Here is a 22,544-nt window from a genome sequence, read left to right on the forward strand (position 1 = left end):
CCAAAGTCCTGGCCTCTGGACACTGTGAGGGGGAATACATGATTGCTCTCGTGTTAAGCCAGTAAGTGCTTCCATTCAGCAGTAGATCTCTAATAAGGAAGGGGATGTGAGTAGACACAGTCTTCAGAGTTTGGATGTGGGGCCTGAGCACAGCGGCAGGAAGAACTCTTGCCCATGTCAAGGCTACATAAATTCTGTTTTACTCATTGTTTCAGGTACTTTTTGCCTCATAATGAATCATCCCAAAACTAAGCGACTTAAAACAACAGAATCATTTTATTCCTATCTCAGCTACATGGTTCTTGCTCCTGGTCTTCTGTGAAGTTGCAGTCAGATGTGGCTGAGCTGGGGTCATCTGAAAGACTTCCTCATGTCCAGTCAACTGGAATACCTAAGGGTGTCCTATCCATGTGGCCTGGACTTGCTCTTGCATTGGTGGCTGGAGGGTCCACGAGCAAGCATCTCAGGAGCACCAGGTGGAAACGATTGCCTTTCATGACTAGTTTCAAAGTCACACGTCAAAGGGAGGGAACAGGCCCTCCTCTCCCACCGCCGGACCGAGGGCTGTCCTCATTGACGTGGGACTTGTCATAGTCGTCTTTGGAAAACGTAATCCTTCACTGATGCTGCTGGTTTGGTCTTGTTGTTCCTTGATTTAGTTAATAATGCAGGCAGTCCTCCTTCCAACTACTTGTATTTTATATGTGTGCCAAGCTGTGATAGAGCCCTTTTCCTACGGAGCCAGGGAAGGCACGGCCACAGATCCTATTATAATGTGGAGGACAAACACAGATGTGGGAGAGTGTGGTGGGAGTATAGTCATGGGAAGACTTGGCTCTGCCAGGAATGTTACAGAAGGACTAACCTGAACTGGGCTATAAAAGATGTGTGAGTGCTTGCAAGTGGGGCAGTGGATAATACTTCAGGATGAGGAACCAGCCAGCGCAAAGACACAGCAGCGCACAAGTATACTTCTGGGGGAAATAAGTAACCTGCTGGAGCCAGAGGATGGGGTTCGAGGGGTAGTGGTTGGAGGTGAGTTTGAAAAGCGATGTTTGAGTCAGTTTGTTATGAAGACTGTGTGTCATAATATTAAGTTTAAGTTTTATTCTGCAAGCAGTGACAGCCTCATGTTTTGTTGTTGTTGTTAATCCTCATCTGAGAATATTTTTTCATTGATTTTTAGAGAGAGGAAGGGAGGGATAGAGACAGAGAGAAACATAGATGTGAGAGAGACATATTAATTGGTTGCCTCCCACACGAGCCCCCACCAGGGTCAGGGTTCAAGCCTGCAGCTGAGGTACATGCCCTTGATGGGAATCAAACCTGGGGCCCTTCAATTCAAGGGCCAGTGCTCTGTCCACTGAGTCAAACCAGCCAGGACAGCCTTGTGACTTTCAAGATAGGTCAGTGTGTGACCAGGCTGCACGGTAGAAAAGATGTTTGGCCATAACTGGTTTGGCTTAGTGGATAGAGTGTCAGCCTGCGGACCGAAGGGTCCCAGGTTTGATTCCGGTCAAGGGCATATACCGTGGTTGCGGGCATATCCCTAGTAGGTGGTGTGCAGGAGACAGCTGATCGATGTTTCTCTCATCGATGTTTCTAACTCTCTATCCCTCTCCCTTCCTCTCTGTAAAAAATCAATAAAATATATTTTAAAAAAAGAAGGATGTTTGTCCTCTGGGGACTTTGCTTAGAGGGAAGCAAGGTTAGTGATAGACAGGCCAGCTGAGAGGCCCCATCACTAATTCAGGCTTAAAATAATATTTTATGCCCTAGCCAGTTTGGCTCAGTGGCTAGAGCATTGGCCCATGGACTGAATGGTCCCAGGGTTGATTCTGGTCAAGGGCATGTACCTTGGTTGCAGGCTTGATCCCTGGCCCAGGTCAGGGCAACCAATCAATGTGTCTCTCTCACATCGATGTTTCTCTCTCTGTCTCTCCTGCTCCCTTCCACTCTGTCTAAAACTCAGTGGAAAAAATATCCTCGGGTGAGGGTTAACAACAACAAAAAATAATATCCTATCTAATAAAAGAGAAACATGGTAATTAGCGTACGACCGCTACCCTTCCCATTGGCTAATCAGGGCAATATGCAAATTAACTGCCAGCCAAGATGGCGGCCAGCAGCCAGGCAGCTTAAAGCGAAACATGAGGCTTGCTTGCTTCAGTGACGGAGGACTCCAACGTTCCCCGCCTGCTGCTGCTGGCCTCTGATCTGTAACTCTAAGCAACTATGTTACAAATATAGAAGCTAAACAAAACCCCAGAAACCTGCTTTAGTCCGCCGGGCTTCAGCCAGCAGGATCGCAACATTATTTCAAATACAGAAGGTAAACAAAGGCCAGAAACCTGCTTTCAGCAGCGGAGGACTAAGAGCTGGAGCCAAGCCTCAAAGTTAAAGCTGGCCCAGAATAAAAAAAAAAATAATAAGAAGAAAAGGAGCGGTTGGGAGCTTCAGTCACCCGCCAGCCTGAAAACAGCCCTCAGCCCCTCACCCAGACTGGCCAGGCACCCCAGTGGGGACCCCCACCCTGAAGGGTGTGTGACCAGTTGCAAACAGCCACCATCCCCTCACCCAGGCTGGCCAGGTACCCCAGTGGGGACCCCCACCCTGATCCAGGACACCCTACAGGGCAAACCAACCGGCCCCCACCCGTGCACCAGGCCTTTATCCTATATAGTAAAAGGGTAATATGCCTCCCAGCACCGGGATCAGCGGAGCCAAGAGGCCTCCTGGCACTGGGATCTGTGTGACAGGGGGCAGCGCCCAAAGCCCATGATCGCCCTGCGGCTCTCTGTGTGACAGGGGGCAGGGCCACAACCTCCCTATCCGCCCTGCTTTGTTCGTGACAGGGGGCAGCGCCCAAACCCCCTGATCAGCCCTGCAATGTGCCTGATAGGGGGGAGCTCCCCAACCCCTTGATTGCCCTGCGGCTCTGTGTGTGACAGGGTGCAATGCCCCAACCCCCTGATCCGCCCTGCTCTGTGTGTGACAGGGTGTGGCGCCCCAACCCCCCCCCCCCCCCACGGGCCCTGCTCTGTGTGTGACGGGGTAGAGCCATAACCTCCCCATCGGCCCTGCCCTGAGTGTGAGAGTGGCGGTGCCCCAACCCCCTGATTGGCCCTGCTCTGTGGGTGATAGAGGGCGGCGCCCCAATCCCCGGATGGGCCCTGCTCTGTGTGTGACAGGGGGCAGCGCCCCAACCCCCTGATCGGCCCTGCTCTGTGTGTGACGGGGTAGAGCCATAACCTCCCCATCGGCCCTGCCTTGAGTGTGAGAGTGGCGGTGCCCCAACCCCCTGATCAGCCCTGCTCTGTGGGTGATAGAGGGTGGCGCCCCAACCCCCTGATCGGCCCTGCTCTGTGTGTGACAGGGGGAAGCGCCCCAACCCCCTGATCGGCCCTGCTCTGTGTGTGACGGGGTAGAGCCATAACTTCCCCATCTGCCCTGTCTTGACTGTGAGAGTGGCGGCGCCCCAGCCCCCTGATCGGCCCTGCTCTGTGGGTGATAGCGGGCGGCGCCCCAACCCCCTGATCCGCCCTGCTCTGTGTGTGACAGGAGGCAGTGCCCCAACTCCCCTATCGGCCCTACTCTGTGAGTGACAGGGGGGAGCTCCTCAACCCCATGATGGGCCCTGCTCTGTGCGTGACAGGGGGGAGCTCCCCAACCCCCTGATGGGCCCTGCTCTGTGTGTGACAGGGGGCAGCGCCCAATCCCCTGATGGGCCCTGCTCTGTGCATGACGGGGGGAGCTCCCCAACCCCCTGATTGGCCCTGCTCTGTGCGTGACAGGGTACAGAGCCCCAACCCCCCTGATGGGCCCTGCTCTGTGAGTGACAGGGGGCAGCTCCCCAACCCCCTGATTGGTCCTGCTCTGTGCGTGACAGGGTACGGAGCCCCAACCCCCTGATTGGCCCTGCTCTGTGCGTGACAGGGGGTGGCGCTGCAACCTCCCCATCGACCCTGCCTTGAGTGTGACGGGGCGGTGCCCCAACCCCCCAATCGGCCCTACCCTGAGCATGACTGAGGGTGGTATCGCAACCTCCCAATCCGCCCTGCTCTGTGCATGACAGGGGGTGGTGCCCCAACTCCCCAATCGATCCTGCTCTGAGCCCGACCAGGGGCTGCACCTAGGGATTGGGCCTGCCCTCTGCCACCTGAGAGCAGGCCTAAGCCAGCAGGTCGTTATCTCCCAAGGGGTCCCAGACTGCGAGAGGGCACAGGCTGGGCTGAGGGACCCCTTCTCCCCGCCCCCCCCCGAGTGCACAAATTTTTGTGCACTGGGCCTCTAGTCTATATATATATAAAGAGCCAGGGGCTGTCACATCTGAAACAACCAAACGGACAACCGAACAGGCTGAGTGGGGCAACAAGGTCGGCAGGAGGGTTAGTGAGGGATGAGCAAACGACTGAGCAGCAGGCTGCGTGGGGCAACCAGGCCGGCAGTGGGTACAGTGAGGGATGAGCAAACGACTAAGCAGCAGGCTGCGTGGGGCGACCAGGCCAGCGGGGAGGGGCGGAGGGTCAGTGAGGGACGACCAGGCCGGCAAGGGGCGCAGTTGGCAGCCACCAGGCTGGTAGGGGGAGCAGTGAGGGGCAACCAGGCTGGCGGGGGCAGTTCTTTTTAAAATCCAAAAAATTTTAGCCCTAGTCGCTTTGGCTCAGTGGATAGAGCATCGGCCTGTGGACTGCAAGGTCCTGGGTTCGATTCCAGTCAAGGGCACATGCCCAGATTGCTGGCTCAAATCCCCAGTAGGGGACATGCAGGAGGCAGCCAATCAATGATTCTCTCTCATCATTGATGTTTCTATCTCTCTCCTCCTCTCCCTTCCCCTCTGAAATCATAAAAATATATTAAAAAAATATATATCTACACTAATAAAAGAGAAAAATGGTAATTGGCGTACGACGATACCCTTTTCATTGGCTAATCAGGGCTATATGCAAATTAACTGCCAACTATGATTGGCAGTTAACTGCCAACTATGATTGGCAGTTAACTGCCAACAAGATGGCGGTTAATTTGCATATGTAGGCACAATGCAGGGAGGCGAAACGGAAAGCAGGAAGAAGCCCCCTGCCACTGACAGTGATCGGAAACCCAGGGGGGAGCTAAGAGCTGGGGGGCAGGGCAAAGGCGGCCCCGGGGCCGCCTTTGCCCTGCCCCCCAGCCATGATCGGAGAATCAGGCGCCTTTGCCGCCCTGGCCAGTGATAGCAGGAAGTAGGGGTGGAGCCAGCGATGGGAGCTGGACACGATCAAAGCTGGCAGTCCCGGGAGCTAGGGGTCCCTTGCCTGGGCCTAAAGCGGAGCCCACGATCGCGGGGCCGCTGCAGCTGCGGGTCCCCGCTGCCCGGGCCGGACGCCTAGGCCAGAGGCATTAGGCCTGGGCAGGGGCGGAGCCTGCAACCACGGGGAGCTGGGGCTCCCCTGCCCAGGCCTGACACCTCTGCCGGAGGCCTCAGGCCTGGTCAAGGGGCCGATCCGGTGATTGGTGATCAGAGGGTGATGAGGGTCAACTCCTCTGGCCGAGGCATCAGGCCTGGGCGGGGGATGAGCCGGGGATTGGGGGGATATGATGGTCCCCTTGCCCAGGCCTGAAGCCTGGGTCAGAGGCATCAGGCTTGGGTGGGGGGTGGAGCAAGCGATCAGAGGGAGATGGGGGTCCCCTGCCCAGGCATGATTCCTGGGCCAGAGGCCTCAGGCCTGGGCGGGGGCCAGAGCCAGTGATCGGGGGGAGATGGGGGTCCCCTGTCCAAGCCTGACACCTCTGGCGGAGGCGTCAGGCCTGGGCAAGGGGCCGATCAGGCAATTGGAGGGTGATGGGGGTCTACGCCTCTGGCCGAGGCATCAGGCCTGGGCAAGGGGCAGAGCCAGCAATCGGAGGGGTCTGGGGGTCAACGCGTGAGGGCTCCCAGTATGTGAGAGGGGGCAGGCTGGGTTGAGGGACACTCCCCCCCCACACACACACACCCAGTGCACGAATTTCGTGCACCGGGCCCCTAGTATATATATAACCATCCCATATGCTATTGCACCATGGCCCTGCTGTGTTTGCATATCAATTTAATAAACTCATTTAAAAATAAATAAAGTAAAATAAAATCCAAAATATTTTAAAAACCAGGCTGGCAGGGGGGCCAGTTAGGGGCAATCAGACAGGCAGGCAGGTGAGCAGTTAGGAGCCAGCTGTCGTGGATTGTGAGAGGGATATCCCGGATTGGAGAGGGTGCAGGCTGGGCTGGGGGGAACCCCCACCTGCACGAATTTTGTGCACTGAGCCTCTAGTCTATATATATAAAAACCTAAGTGACCGTTATGACTGGACAACCGGCCCGTAGCTATGATGCGCACTGACCACTAGGGGACAGACGCTCAACTCAGGAGCTGCCCTGATGGTCAGTGCTCTCCCACTGAGCAAGATGGCCCGATCACCCCGATCGCCGGCCAGGCTGAGGGACCCCACCCTTGCACGAATTTGTGCACCAGGCCTCTAGTTTTATAATAAGGAAAAACGGTTCAGAATAAAGGGTTTGAGGCCTTCAAATGGGTATAATGGCAGTGAGTAACTCTTCCATTTTCATAATTCTGAAATTCTTGTGGCTGGATGTGTTTCAGAATTTAGAATTTTTTGGATTTTAAAAAGATGATCTGAGCCCTACCCAGTTTGGCTCAGTGGATAGAGCATCGGCCTGCGGACTGAAGAATCCCAGGTTTGATTCCGGTCAAGGGCACATACCCAGGTTGCTGGCTCAATCCTCAGTAGGGGTGTGCAGGAGGCAGCCAATCAGTGATTCTCTGTCATCATTGATGTTTCTGTCTCTCTCTCCCTCTCCCTCCTCTCTGAAATCAATAAAAATATATTTTAAAAGATGATCTGAGCCAAAGCCGGTTTGGCTCGGTGGATACAGCGTCGGCCTGCGGACTGAAGGGTCCCGGGTTCGATTCCGGTCAGGGGCATGTACCTGGGTTGCAGGCACTTCCCCATTGGGGGATGTGTGGGAGGCAGCTGATCGATGTTTCTCTCTCGTCGATGTTTCTGACTCTCTGTCCCTCTCCCTTCCTCTCTGTGGGAAATCAATAAAATATATTAAAAAAAAAAAAGATGATCTGAGAACCATATGATTTCACTTATATGTGGGATATAAAACTGAAACTCATAGACATAAACAGTGTGGTGGTTGCCAGTGGCAAGTGAGTGGGTGAAGTGGGTATAACATATGATTTGACTTTGGGTGATGGACACGTAGCATAATATATAGATCTTGTATCAGAATCTACACCTGAAACCTGTATGATTCTATTAACCAATGTCACCCCCATGTATGTAAATGATGGACACACAGCATAATATGTAGATCTTGTATCAGAAATTTACACCTGAAACCTATATGATCCTCTTAACCAATGTTACCCCCATGTATGTATGTAAATAAATAAATAAGTAACGATCTGGTGCATAAATGATGTAGTGTAAGGTCTGGAGCAGCACACCATAATCCAACATATTTATTTCTGTAGCAAAATGTATGACTAGTCACACTAAGTGGGATAAATAAAGACTATAAATAGCCCTCACATTAGATTAGATCAGATTTCACCAAATGAGGGTAAGTTGGATTTTACTGCCAAATGAGTGTAGAAAACTTCTGTTTTTTAGCTCTTTGTGGACTTGGGAATTGCCGTTAAGGGATTGTGGGTGTGTGGCCAGTTTTTAGGTCACAGCAAATCTCTTGAATGTTGAGGATCCCCGCACAGCAGTTTGGCACACTGAGGCAGCTGATCCTCATCCCCAAGTAGCTTGTAGCTGAGAGATTTGACAGATGTTGAGCAAGAGGTGCTGGTGCTGATGGTTTGAAGGGGAGGTGGAGCTCTCCTAGTCTTTAGACATCAGGAAAGTTTTCCTGGTAAATAGACGGGTCAGAGTGCACCAGGCGAAGACAAGGAAGAGCAGATCAGGCATCAGGCGCATTCAGGGGCCCCGAGGTGGGCTGGCGTGTTTGGGGCCTGGAAGGAAACGAGTAAGAGTGGAGCAAAGCGAGCCAGCAGAAAGGGGACAGATGAGTGACTGGCTAGTGTGTATATTTCATGTGCCAGGCACTGCTCTAAACACCTGATATGGATTATCTCACCCAGTCCTCACAGCATCCAATGGGGTATTTGATGAAGTGAGAAAATTGAGTCTCAGAGATATGAAGAAATGTGGGGCGATGCCAAGCATGGCCCCAGGCTCTCCGGCTTGCCCTTGTTCCTCCCATGTCTTCCTGATGGTAGGACTCAGGGCAGTGCTTCCTGGAGGAGTATGTGGGCTCTGCTGGCCCAAAGGGCTGGCTCATCTCTAGGGCACAGCCGGCTGCTAGAAGTGCATGCACTCACGTTTGTGCATGCGCCCGGACCAGAGAGTGGACAGTCTTGCTCTGGAGAATGTGTGGACAGCAGTAGGAGACGGCACTGGGACTCGAACAGCCTGTGTGGGGAAGCTGTGGGGTCGGGGAACGGGTGTGTTGTGTTCTTTTATGGCAAGAGGAACACGTTCTGTTTGGGAAGTTAGAGAAAAGGGTCATGGGTTGGTGAACAAGGGCCAGAGTGCTAAGGCGGAGGCCTGCCTGTACTGTGGCAGCTGTTTCCTGTTGGCCATGGGGCCACTGTCATGTTTACAGACTTGCTAAGAATCCAGTCTGCTGAGGGCCTTCAGAATTGCTTTGATCTGCATGGTGAAGGTTCAGACATGGACCACATCCTGAGGGGGAGTGAGGAAGAAACTGGAAAGCCTGATTGGCATATGGTCACTGATAAGATAGGAAGTTAATGACACCGTAAAACGGAAATAGACTTGCGGTTTCTGAGAAGGCTGGGGGTGTGGAGCCACAGGTGGTGGTTTCTGGGAGGAAAGACAGGTGGTTCGGTGCTGGCAGGCACTGAGGGCGTCTCCAGGTCCCTCCAGGTCCCTTCAGAGGCCCTTCAGGACCAGCCCCTTTGAGACTGTGCCTGCTTGAGAGCCCAGGAGCACAGAGATCGCATCTGGACCAAGGTTTTGACCAGGATTAGAGAACTGGGCTGTGAGGCAGAGGGTATCTGGCAGAGAAGCTGGCATAGGAGGGCACATACCTGACTGTTTGGGGTGTAAAGGGGCAAGACCAGAGGCAGGAAGGCGAACAAGAGAGATCACGTGGTCAGGAATGGCTGCTGTCCAGGAGTTGAAGGGTTTAGTACAGGGGTCCTCAAACTATGGCCCGCGGGCCACATGCAAATACAAATATTGTATTTGTTCCCGTTTTGTTTTTTTACTTCAAAATAAGATATGTGCAGTGTGCATAGGAGTTTGTTCATAGTTTTTTTTTAAACTATAGTCCGGCCCTCCAACGGTCTGAGGGACAGTGAACTGGCCCCCTGTTTAAAAAGTTTGAGGACCCCTGGTTTAGTAGGTCCTTTCAAGTGTGGCGAGCCAGCACGGCCATGGCATACTCATCCCCAGGGCGCCTTATGTGCCATGTCAGCTCAGCCTGGTTCAGTGACCCTGAGAGGGGGCAGCGGGGTGGGGGTGGGGGGTGGGGGGGTGAAGGATGGAGAAAAGACAGACAAGAGAATAAAAGCTGGGTCTGGGTGGGACGCTGCTCCTGGATGGAGAGACAGTGCCACGGACTACAAGCCCTGTCTTTATTTTATAGCCACATTCCACGAGGCCAAGTAAGGGCGTGGTCAAGATGTTTACAGCATTCTTGTGGGTTTCGATCCTACTCAATTACATGCACCTGAACTCTATCAAGCCCATATCACTCAGGCGCGTGGGGCCATGTGTTCGGACCATAGGTTCAAGCTCACAACTACAGCTGTTGGCTATAATTGTGCTGGGAGGACTTGCACGTGGCAATGAGAGGACTGTGCCCTCTCATTAGTCTGAGGCTTGAACCTGTCCAAACATTGTCCAAACACTGTAGCCGCTCTCCACATGCAAGTCATGGAATCTGGCAGAATGAGGGGTTAGTGGGACTCTGCTTCTTTCTTGTTGGGTGTGTGTCCCAGCCCCTTTCCCGAGCCTGGTAGACAGCAGGTGTGTGTTGCATGTTGTTGAGTGTTTGAGGAATTCAGGACACAGGGATTATCCCATCGCCCTTAACTGCTGTGCCAGGGGTGGGCAAAAGCAGGTTTACAATTGTTTGTTTGGAAAATACAACAATTAGTAAAGAATAAAAGAATAAACCCTGTGCTTTTCAATCCTCACAATTATAAACCTACTGTTGCCCACCTCGTATTCCAGTTTTGTCATTTGACCCAAACATGTCATTAAAAAACACACTCACAGTTTAATTGAGGTGTAATTGACATATATTAAACTGCACGTGCATATTTATAAAGTACAATGTGATAAGTGTGAAGCTCTTGGCACATATCCACCCTCCAGTTTCCTCATGCGCCTTTGCTAGACCTCCCCCGCTGTTCTCACTGCCCCCATTCCTAGGCAACCACTGATTTTCTTTCTGTCTTTATAGATTACTTTGTATTTTTTGAGATTTATATAAGTGGATTCATAGTGTATGTACTTTTTTTGGTCTTTCACATCTTGCTTAATTATTTGAGATTCATCCGTGTATTGTGTTTATCAGTAGCTTCTTCCTTTTTATTGCTAAATATTATTCCATTGTATGGGTAAATCACAATTTGTTTTTTCGTAGTGCCTTGTTTATGGATTTTTGGGTTGTTTCCAGATTTTGGCGATTATGAATAAAGCTGCTATAAACATTCCATATAGGTTTTGTATGGGCATATGTTTTCATTTCTCTCGGATATATATCTAGGAGTGGACTTGCTGGGTCATAATGGTAATTCTCTGTTTAGCATTTTGACAAACTGACAAACTACTATAAAAGGATATTAGTCTCATACCTCACACTATATACAAAAATTAACTCAAAATGAATCATAAACCTAAATGTTAAACCTAAAACTACAAAATTAAAAAAGAAAACAGGGAAAAGTCTTTGTGACTTTGGGTTAGGCAGAGATTTTAGATACAATGCATGATCCATAAAAGAAAAAGCCCCTAATAGTTGGACATCATCAAAGTTAAGAATTTCCTTTCTCTGATGACACTTAGGATGAAGGACAAGTTTCTGCGTTTGTATCAGTCGGATGGGTGAGGAATGTTATCTCAATTAGTTTTAATTTATATATTTATAATATTTTATTGATTTTTTTACAGAGAGGAAGGGAGAGGGATAGAGAGTTAGAAACATCAATGAGAGAGAAACATTAATCAGCTGCCTCCTGCACAACCTCTACTGGGAATGTGCCGGCAACCAAGGTATATGCCCTTGACCAGAATCGAATCTAGGACCCTTCAGTCTGCAGGCCGACGCTCTATCCACTGAGCCAAACCGGTCAGGGCTACATTTTTCTTATTATGGATCATCTTTTCATATGTCTAAGGACCATTTTAGTGTCTTTGCCCTTGTCTTTTAGACAAATATTTTTGGCCATTTTTGCTCTCAGGTGTTTAAGTTTTTTGCCTATAAGGTATTGGTTCTTTATGATGTATATTGCAAATATTCTCTTCCAGTTTGTCATTTGACTTTTTACTTGGCTTATGCGTTTGTTTGTTTTCTGAGGATATTTTTCATTGATTTGAGAGAAAGAGAGGGAGACATAGAGACATAGGTATCAATATGAGAGAGAAACATCGATTGGTAGCCTACTGCACCTGCCCTGACCAGGAGTCGAACCCGCACCCTTTGGTGTACAGGATGATGCTCTAACCCACCAAGCCACACTGGCTTATGTGTTTTTAGCCGTGCAAGAGTATTTTACTTATTATTGTATCGGGATTTTGACTCATTTAGAAAGCCTTTCCCTATACCCAAGTTATAGAGGTTTTGATCCATGTTTTCTTCTAGCACTTTATTTTTAATGTTACTTTTAATTGATTTTTAAAATATATTTGTATTGATTTCAGAGAGTAAGGGAGAGGGAGAAAGAGATAGAAATATCAATGACGAGAGAGAATTGGCTGTCTCCTGCATGCCCCCTACTGGGGATCAAGTCCATAACCCGGGCATGAGCCCTGACTGGGAATCGAATTGTGACTTCCGGTTCATGGATTGATGCTCATCAACCAGAGCCACACCAGCTGGGCTATAGTTGTGTGTGTGTGTGTGTGTGTGTGTGTGTATTTTTTTTAAATCTCTGAGCTACTTGGAAGTTATTCTTGTGTACAGCTCTAATTTTATTTTTTCCAAATAGCTATATAGTTGTTATTAGTAATAAGACCATATTTTGCCCCAGGATTTCTAAACATTAGATTTCTATGTGTAGTTGGGTCTATTTCTGGAGTTTAAATTCTATTCCATTGAGGGGAGAAACCAAGATGGCAGCATAGGTAAACACCTGAACTTGCTGCCACGCACAACCACATTAAAACTACAACTAGCCGAAACCGGTTTGGCTCAGTGGATAGAGCGTCGGCCTGTGGACTGAAAGGTCCCAGGTTCGATTCCGGTCAAGGGCATGTACCTGGGTTGCGGGCACATCCCCAGTAGGAGATGTGCAGGAGGCAGCTGATCGATGTTTCTCTCTCATCGATGTTTCTGACTCTCTACCTCTCTCCCTTCCTCTCTGTAAAAAATCAGATCTCTCTGTAGCTCCTGCTGGGTGGCTTCAGGCAGTGCACCTCCTTGGAGATCCAAGAGCCAGTGTACCCAGTGGTCAGAGTGAGACCATCCAGATTAAAACTCTTCACATCCATGAGACACACTAAGGGGGCAGACTCAGTGAGTGCCAAAGTCCCACTGAAGCAAGTCCTGCCCCATAAGGGTGTCTCCAGCATAGAAGTTCTCCCATTGTAGACACAACTGGTCCTCACAGCCAATTGGCCTGGAGGTCAATTCTTCCCAGTGATACCAACAGCAATCAAGGCTTAACTACAACAAGACTGTGCACACAGCCCACAAAGGGGTGCACCAAGAGTGTCCACCTCAGGTAATTAGGGAGGCTGAGCCATTGGGCCCTATGGGACGCCTAGCACACAAAGCCACTCTATCAACACAGGGAACCAGCCAAAATGCAGAGACAGAGAAACAGGTCACAAATGAAAGAAATGGAGGAAAGCAAACTATTGAATATAGAGTTCAAAACCATGGTTATAGACTACTCAAGAATCTTCTAGAAATCTCCAAGAAATATAGTGAGACCCTCAAGGATATGAAAAAGGATCAATTAGAAATTAAGCATACACTGACTGAAATAAAGAATAAAATAGATCCAACAGCAGACTAGAGCCGTGGTCGGCAAACTGCGGCTCTTTGGCCCCTTGAGTGTGGCTCTTCCTAAGCCTTAGGAGTACCCTAATTAAGTTAATAACAACATACCTACCTATATGGTTTAAGTTTAAACAATTTGGCTCTCAAAAGAAATTTTAATCGTTGTACTGTTGATATTTGGCTCTGTTGACTAATGAGTTTGCCGACCACTGGACTAGAGGATCCCAAGAATCAAGTCAAAGATTTGAAATACGAAGAAGCAAAAAACACCCAACCAGAAAAGCAAAATGAAAAAAGAATCCAAAAATATGAAGATAGTGTAAGAAGCCTCTGGGACAACTTCAAGTGTACCAACATCCAAATTATGGGGGTGCCAGAAGAACAGAGAGAGCAAGATATTGAAAATCTGTTTGAAGAAATAATGACAGAAAACTTCCCCTACCTGGTGAAAGACATAGACTTACAAGTCCAGGAAGCGCAGAGAACCCTAAACAAAAGGAATCCAAAGAGGACCACACCAAGAGACATCATAATTAAAATGCCTAGGGCAAAAGACAGTTAGTTAGAGAAAAACAGTTACCTACAAGGGAGTGCACATACGACTGTCAGCTGATTTCTCAACAGAAACTATGCAAGCCAGAAGGGAGTGGCAAGAAATATTCAAAGTGACGAATAGCAAGAACCTACAACCAAGATCACTCTACCCAGAAAAGCTATCTGTTAGAATTGAAGGTCAGATAAAGAGCTTCACACACAATAAAAAGCTAAAGGAGTTCATCATCACCAAACCAGGATTATATGAAATGCTGAAGGGTATTCTTTAAGAAGAGGAAGAAGAAGAAAAGGTAAAGATAAAAATTATGAACAACAAAGTGACAGCAAATACATATCTATCAACAAGTGAATTTAAAAGTCAAGTGAATAAAAAATCTGATGAACAGAATAAAGTGGTGAATAGAATATAATCAGGGGCATAGAAAGGGAGTGGACTGACAATTCTCTGGAGGAAGGGGGTGTGGGAAGAGACTGGACAAAAATCATACACCAATGGACGAGGACAGTGGGGAGGGTAAGGGCAGGAGGTGCGGTGGGAACTGGGTGGAGGGGAGCTATGGGGGGAAAAAGAGGAACAACTGTAATAATTTGAACAATAAAGATTTATTAAAAATAAAAAATTCTATTCCCTTGAATGATCTGTTTATGACATACCAGAGCTACATAGTTCCTTTGTTTTGTTATTATTAATCCTCACCAGAGGATATTTTTTTCCATTGATATTTAGAGAGAGTTTAAGGGAAGGGGGAGGAGGGGAGAGAGAGAGAAACATTGATGTGAGAGAGACACATCAATTGGTTGCGTCCCACACGCGCCACGACCGGGGTCCAGGGATCGAACTTGTAACCCAGGTATTTGCCCTTGACTAGACATTGAACCCACCACCCTTCAGTGCGCAGGCCAGCGTTCTAACCACTGAACATACAGGCCAAAGCAGTGCTAAATCGCTTTAGTGATAGAGGCTTTGTAATGTATAGTATTTTACTATCTGTTTACAGTGAGTCCCTCTCCTACTTGCTTGCATTATTTTTCTAGATATTGTTGCAGATTAATTTTTTCATGTGAACTTTACTAGGAGTATCGGTTAATAATGCGGATTTTGTAATCAAAGAAAACGATAATTTCAAGAGAAACATTGAAAGTGCTTTATTCAAAGTAATGTCCATCGCTAGCTACACATTTCCCCCATCTTTCAGGTAATTTGTGGGTACCGTCTCAATAGAACTTCTCTTGTTTTGAGAAAAACCATTCAGAGACCCAATTCCACTTCTTCGTGTGTTTTGAAGTGCTGCTCAGAAAGTGCGTGTGCCATCGATGGGAACAAGTGGTCATCTGAAGGAGCAAGGTCTGGTGAATACAGCGAGTGGGTTCATACTTCCCAGGCAAGATCTTTTAACGTACCTTTAACTGGTTTTGAAGTGTGTGATGGTGCGTCATCATGAAGCAAAATTACTTTGCCATGTCTTTTGGCCCATTCTGGTCGTTTTATGATCAAAGCGTGGTTCAAATTGATTATTTGTTGCCGGTAGCGATCAGTATTAACGGTTTCACGTGGCTTTAGAAGCTCATAATACGCCACACCTTCCTGATCCCACCAAACACAGAGCATTGCCTTCTTTCTGAAGCGATTTGGCCTTGCAGTCGATGTTGATGGTTGACCTGGATCAACCCATGATTTTGTGCCTTTGTGATTCTCAAAATAAATCCACTTTTCATTGCCAGTCACAATTCGATGCAAAAAAGTCTTTTTTTCGTGCCATTGAAGCAACATTTTACTGATGACTTTTCAGTTTTTCCATTTGTCTTTCCTTCAGTTGATGTGGCACCCATTTTCCTTCCTTTACAATCTTTCCCAGTGCGATCAGAAATTGTTTGCTGAGCAACGTTTAATCTTTCTGCAAGTTGTTTTTGAGTTTGACACGCACCTTCATCCAATAACGCTTGTAATTGTTGGTCTTCAAACTTTTTCGGTTGACCTGGACGTTCCTTGTCTTTCACGTCGAAATCATCACTTTTAAAGCGTTTAAACCAGCGTTCACAAGTATCGAGATGGAGCATGTTCACCATAAGCTTCCCGAAGTATATGACAACTTTTTCTTCAAAATAAAGTAATGAATTAAAACTTCCTGCAAATGCTGTTTTTTTTGGCATGAAATTCGACATTTTTAAGCGTAAAAATATCTATGATGTTAACACCTTCAGGAAATTTGACATATGAAGTTTTGAAGCTTGCTGTCAATGCAGCAAAATAGCATACACATCAAATCGCATATATTTCAGCATAGTATGTGTAACTCCATCTATTGAAAAAAATCCGCATTATTAACCAGTACACCTAGTACTGGTAGTGTCTCTCTGTCTAGCTCCATAGAAAGGTATCCTTATTGAGAATTTTTATTATGCTGAGATGTCCTATTCAAGAACAAGGGATTTTTAAGTCTTTTGTGTCTTTTAGGAGATACAGTTTTTTCATATAAGTTTTGAATATTCCTTGTTAAGTTTATTCCTGAATAGTTTATTGTCTTCATGGCTATTGAAATAGGGTTTTCTCATGTATTGTTTCTTTAATGAGTTACTTGTGGGTATGGAGGCTATTGGTTTTTGCGTGTTAATTTTTATATCATGAAACCTTGGTCATGTCTTTGATTGATTGGGTTGGTTTTATCATTGATTCTCGTAGAATTTTCCAGGCATATTCTCACAGAATCAGCAAATAAGGATAGTTTGCCTCTTTCCCACGTCTTCACTGTTAATTCTGTTCTGTGTTCCAGTTGCACTGGCTGATCCCTTCAACAGAATGTTAAATAGCCGTGTAGATCGCATGTGCTTGGCATTGCTGGTGGGAATGCCTCCAGTCTTCCTTACTGAACAAGGTGCTGGCTTTAGTCCTGAAGTGTGATATTTGACTTTGATTAATTCAGTAATCTTTGGGCATTTTGATTTATAATGGGAGACAGCTGGTCCCATCCATCCTCCCCCTGAGCTCTGGCTAGAACAGCCGTGGGCAAACTATGGCCCGCAGGCCGGATCCGGCCCGTTTGAAATGAATAAAACTATTGAAAAAAAAGACTGTACCCTTTTATGTAATGATGTTTACTTTGAATTTATATTAGTTCACACAAACACTCCATCCATGCTTTTTTTCCGGCCCTCCGGTCCAGTTTAAGAACCCATTGTGGCCCTCGAGTCAGAAAGTTTGCCCACCCCTGGGCTAGAAAATGGGAAATGAAATCTGTCAGGTAGGGAAGGGAGAGGTGGGGTTCCTTTGCTTCTTTACTTCCACCAACATCACTTTACCCTTCAAACATATACAGGTATTGCTTTTCTGAGGACTCACAAACTCATGTAAAATATATATATTCTAGAGGCCCGGTGCACAAAAATTTGTGCACTCGGGGGAAGGAGGAGTCCCTCAGCCCGGCCTGTGCCCTCTCGCAGTCTGGGACCCCTCGGGAGATAACGACTTGCTGGCTTAGGCCTGCTCCCAGGTGGCAGAGGGCAGGCCCAATCCCTAGGTGCAGCCCCTGGTTGGGCTCAGAGCAGGGCCAATTGGGGAGTTGGGGCGCCGCCCCCTGTCATGCACAGAGCAGGGTGGATTGGGAGGTTGCGATGCCACCCTCAGTCATGCTCAGGGTAGGACCGATTGGGGGGTTGGGGCACCGCCCCCTGTCACACTCAAGGCAGAGTCGATGGGGAGGTTGTGGCGCCACCCCCTGTCACACACAGAGCAGGGCCAATCAGGGGGTTGGGGCTCCGTACCCTGTCACGCACAGAGCAGGGCCCATCAGGGGATTGGGGAGCTCCCCCCGTCACGCACAGAGCAGGGCCCATCATGGGGTTGAGGAGCTCCCCCCTGTCACTCACAGAGTAGGGCCGATAGGGGAGTTGGCACACCGCCCCCTGTCACACACAGAGCAGAGCGGATCAGGGGGTTGGGGCACCGCCACTGTCACACTCAGGGCAGGGCCGATGGGGAGGTTATGGCGCTACCCCATCACACGCAGAGCAGGGCCCGTGGGGGCGGGGGGGTTGAGGCGCCGCCCTCTATCACCCACAGAGCAGGGCCGATCAGGGGGTTGGGGCGCCTTCCCCTGTCACGAACAGAGCAGGGCGGATAGGGAGGTTGTGACCCCACCCTGTCACACACAGAGCTGCAGGGCGATCAGGGGGTTTGGGCGCTGCCCCCTGTCACACTGATCCTGGTGCCGGGAGGCCTCTCAGCTCCGCTGATCCCAGTGCTGGGAGGCATATTACCCTTTTACTATATAGAATAGAGGCCTGGTGCATGGGTGGGGGCTGGCTGGTTTTCCCTGAAGGGTGTCCTGGATCAGGGTGGGGGTCCCCACTGGGGTGCCTGGCCAGCCTGGGTGAGGGGCTGATGGCTGTTTGCAGCTGGTCACACACCCTTCAGGGTGGGGGTCCCCACTGGGGTGCCTGGCCAGTCTGGGTGAGGGGCTGAGGGCTGTTTTCAGCCTGGGACTGAAGCTCCCAACTGCTCCTTTTTTTCTTTTTTCTTTTTTATTCTGGGCCAGCTTTCGCTCTGAGGCTCCAGCTCTTAGGCCTCTGCTCCTGAAAGCAGGTATCTGGTTTGTTTCGGTTCTCAAAACTCTGTATCAGCTCCAGCTCTGAGATCCCAGCCGGCTGAAAGCACGTTTTTGGAGTTCTGTTTAGCGTCTGTATTTGTTACAATGTTTGAAACTGCAGGCTCAGAGGCCTGCAGGGGAAGGCGGGGAACGTTGGAGTCCTCCGTCACTGAAGCAAGCAAGCCTCATGTTAGTTTCAAGCTGCCTGGCTGCCGGCCGCCATCTTGGCTGACAGTTAATTTGCATATCTCCCTGATTAGCCAATGGGAAGGGTAGTGGTCGTACGCCAATTACCATGTTTCTCTTTTATTAGTGTAGATATATAATAAAAGTGTAATATGCTAATTAGACCGGACGTCCTTCTGGACAAAGCCTGGGCTGCGAGGGAAGCCCGAGTCCTGGGTGCCTGCTGGAAGCCGGAGGGAAGCGTGGGTCCCGGGTGCCAGAGGGAAGTTGGTACTGGCAGTGGGGGAAGGCCTACTCTTGCACAATTTTCGTGCATTGGGCCTTTAGTGTGTGTGTGTGTATGTGTGTGTGTTTGATTGATTGATTTCAGAGAGGACTGGAGAGGGAGAGGGAGATAGAAACACCAGTGATGGGAGAGAATCACTGACTGGCTGCCTCCTGCATCCTGGGCATGTGTCCTGACCAGGAATTGAGCCATGTCCTCCTGGTTTATAGGTCGACGCTCAACCACTGAGCCACCATGACTGGGCCAAACTCATCTTCGAATGGGGAAGCATGTTGTCCCAGCCCTATTCTCTTATTCAGATGACCACCCAGATTAGGGGATGGGCAGTTCTTTTCTAAGAGAGCCCTGGAATGCCTGCCTCCTGTACTTTTCACCTTTTCCTGGAATACCCCTCACCCCATCCCATGCTGCCACATGCCTTTGTGATGATGGCTGCTGTTCTCTCTTCTCTCCCTAGGTGCATGGCTACTTCCTAATCCCAAAGCCCAGAGGACACATCCCTAGAACTGTGCGGGTGAGGCCGGCCAGCAGGGCAGCTTGAGCGCCCCTCTCGTGGCTCCCCGCGGGGGCCAGGATGCTGAAGAAGCAGTCTGCAGGTCTTGTGCTGTGGGGCGCCATCCTCTTTGTGGCCTGGAACGCCCTGCTGCTGCTCTTCTTCTGGACGCGCCCTGTGCCCAGCAGGCTGCCCTCAGACAGCGCTCTGGATGACGACCCCACCAGGCTCACCCGCGAGGTGATCCGCCTGGCCGAGGACACCGAGGTGGAGCTGGAGCGGCAGCGGGGGCTGCTGCAGCAGATCTGGGAGTACTCTGTGCGGCGGGGCCAGCGGTGGAAGGTGCCCACTGCCGTCCCACCTGTGCCGCCACGAGGGCCTGTCACCTTGCCGCCAGCTGTGATCCCCGTCCTGGTCATCGCCTGTGACCGCAGCACTGTTCGGCGCTGTCTGGACAAGCTGCTGCACTATCGGCCCTCAGCCGAGCGCTTCCCCATCATCGTCAGCCAGGACTGTGGGCACGAGGAGACAGCTCAGGTGATAGCCTCCTATGGCAGCGCCATTACACACATCCGACAGCCCGACCTGAGTACTATTGCGGTGCCACCCGACCACCGCAAGTTCCAGGGCTACTATAAGATCGCGCGCCACTACCGCTGGGCACTGGGCCAGATCTTCCACAAGTTCAAGTTCCCCGCGGTGGTCGTGGTGGAGGATGACCTGGAGGTGGCGCCGGACTTCTTCGAGTACTTCCAGGCCACATACCCGCTGCTGAGGGCCGACCCCTCCCTCTGGTGTGTGTCTGCCTGGAACGACAACGGCAAGGAGCAGATGGTGGACTCGAGCAAGCCGGAGCTGCTCTACCGCACCGACTTCTTCCCCGGCCTGGGCTGGCTGCTGTTGGCCGAGCTGTGGGCCGAGCTGGAGCCCAAGTGGCCCAAGGCTTTCTGGGATGACTGGATGCGGCGGCCTGAGCAGCGGCAGGGCCGGGCCTGCCTGCGGCCAGAGATCTCCAGAACCATGACCTTCGGCCGCAAGGGTGTGAGCCACGGGCAGTTTTTTGACCAGCATCTCAAGTTCATCAAGCTGAACCAGCACTTTGTGCCCTTCACCCAGCTGAATCTGTCGTACCTGCGGCAGGAGGCCTATGACAGGGATTTCCTTGCCCGCGTCTATGGCGCCCCTCTGTTGCAGGTGGAGAAAGTGAGGACCAGTGAGCGGAATGAACTGGGGGAGGTGCGGGTGCAGTACACCAGCAGGGACAGCTTCAAAGCCTTCGCCAAGGCCCTAGGAGTCATGGATGACCTCAAGTCGGGGGTCCCCAGGGCCGGCTACAGGGGCATCGTCAGCTTTCTGTTCAGGGGCCGCCGTGTCCACCTGGCGCCCCCGCAAACCTGGGAGGGCTACGATCCCAGCTGGAATTAGTGCTGCCCGTCTCTCCCGGCCCCTTCCCTGCCACGGCACATGCTGAGACAGACTGCAGTCCTGGCTGCACCCTCCTCTCTGTGTCTCTCTTGGGTCCATTTATCTTTTTATTTTATTTTTGAGTGGCATTCGAGTGCACAAATGAGAAGGTGAAGATGACTCGCCCATTGAGAGGTTCAAATCAGGGGAAACTTTCTGGGGTACGTTGGGGGATGTTGAGCAAGAAGTCACTGTGTGGTAGGCAGAGACGGCTTGTTGGGGCCACATGCTTTCATGTGCCAATTTTTCTCCTAGGGCATCTGCAGAAAGGCTGGCAACTTGAGTTCTCTTGCCCAGGCCGCTCTTCCCTGTCCTGGCTCTCACAGCCAGGTACGGGCCCTTCTCTTGGGCCTGACCCCGCTCCCATTTGGAGGGGGAGCTGGGTCCGGTGAGAAGAGAACAGACAGATTTGTGGCCAGAACGAGACCAAGCAAAGGGGTTTTGTCATCTAGGTCTGGGCGGAGTTTGTTAGGATGTCAGGGTTTATGCCTCCCGCCTATTTCCCGCCTCTTTTCCTCTCTCCTTATCACAGCTCTTCTTTCCCTGCAGCCTAGCAGTTATGGTTCCAAGATGGAAAATTGAAGGGGAAAAGTAAGACCTTCACCAGAGCCCTGGCCAGTTTGGCTCCTCCCTGGCAGTGGGGGGAACGGGGATGGGGGGAAGCTTGGTGTGCGGGCACCCTCTCCTATCCTGCCTCAAAGAAACAGAAGCTGCCCCTCAGCCCATCCTGTCTGCAAGCGGGTCCTTTCCTGTCATTCCAGGAGGGTTCTGAGCCGGCTTGCTGGGAGGGAGGTTAGCTCCTCCCTGAGACCTTGGCTTTTAGGGGTCCCCTCAGTGTGAGGCAAAGCAGCCAGGACAGGATGACCCACACACCCCTTCCTGTGCCCACCCCACCCCTCAGCACCCTGTATCTGTTCGGGTTAGGCTGCAGGTGGGGGCTTGGAGAGCAATGTCTGTGCTTTTGTTTCTTGCGCGACCTCAGTTCATGGAAGAAAGTTGAAGCTGCAGAATTATTTTCAAAAATAAAAGGCTGAATTGTCTGAAAAACGTGTGTGTGTATGTGTCCTGGAAAAGGAGATGAGGGTGGAGGAGGAAAGGAAGAGGGGGAATGAAGATTACCGGAAGGCTGAGCCGGCAAGAGGAAGTGCATCGGCAAGAGGAAGTGAGTGCATCGTTTGGAGGAAGGAAAGCAGATGACGAGGAGGAGGGGGCAGAGCACAGGAAAGCTGCGGAGTCGGGTAAACAGAGTCCAGGCTTGAGTACGGACAGGACCCAAGACCATAGTCATCTCTAGAGGGGGCTGTGGGGCCGCGGTGGGCTTGGGCTTCCTGTGCGCCCTGGGCGGGAGGAGAGCTCAGGCGGGTGCTGTGTGCAGGGTGCCCTCTGCTGGCTCAGGCAGCATGTCTGGGCCTCGGGAACTGCCCTGACCTCCAGGATGCAGAGCTGACACTCCTCAGCTTAAGAAACATTCCAGCCTGTAGGGAGTTTTTATGAGTTTATTTGAGCCAAACTGACAATTGCCAGGAAGCAAAATCTCAGTGGATGGAGATAATGCTCCAGAGAATGGCAGTCTTGCATGTTATTTTCTACATTACAATCAAAAGAGAAGACCTAAGTGGGTGGGTTACATGAAATCCTTGGTGACAGAGTAGGGGAGGTGGGAGAAAGCAAAGCGGGAAACCTCTGGGATTGCATAAGAAGTAAATGATAGACACATGCTGC

At 50.3% G+C, this 22,544-nt stretch overlaps 1 protein-coding gene across 10 annotated transcripts in view; it reads left to right on the plus strand.

Moving 5' to 3' along the window:
• Positions 1–21,869, plus strand: part of MGAT1 (alpha-1,3-mannosyl-glycoprotein 2-beta-N-acetylglucosaminyltransferase) — a 31,017-nt gene extending 9,148 nt beyond the window's left edge. For 7 of the 10 annotated variants that reach the window (XM_059695625.1, XM_059695617.1, XM_059695619.1 and 4 more), the window contains one exon: positions 19,323–21,869. In XM_059695625.1, the coding sequence (XP_059551608.1) occupies positions 19,440–20,783 (1,344 nt within the window). In that variant the 5' untranslated portion in view covers positions 19,323–19,439 and the 3' untranslated portion in view covers positions 20,784–21,869. Of the gene's footprint in view, positions 1–16,581; positions 16,684–19,322 lie in introns of all 10 variants that reach the window. The other 3 variants (XM_059695623.1, XM_059695626.1, XR_009452903.1) reach the window with 2 other exon arrangements.
• Positions 21,870–22,544: the final 675 nt, after the last annotated feature.

Source organism: Myotis daubentonii, chromosome 5 (assembly GCF_963259705.1).
Source record: "Myotis daubentonii chromosome 5, mMyoDau2.1, whole genome shotgun sequence".
Classification (NCBI taxonomy): domain Eukaryota; kingdom Metazoa; phylum Chordata; class Mammalia; order Chiroptera; family Vespertilionidae; genus Myotis; species Myotis daubentonii.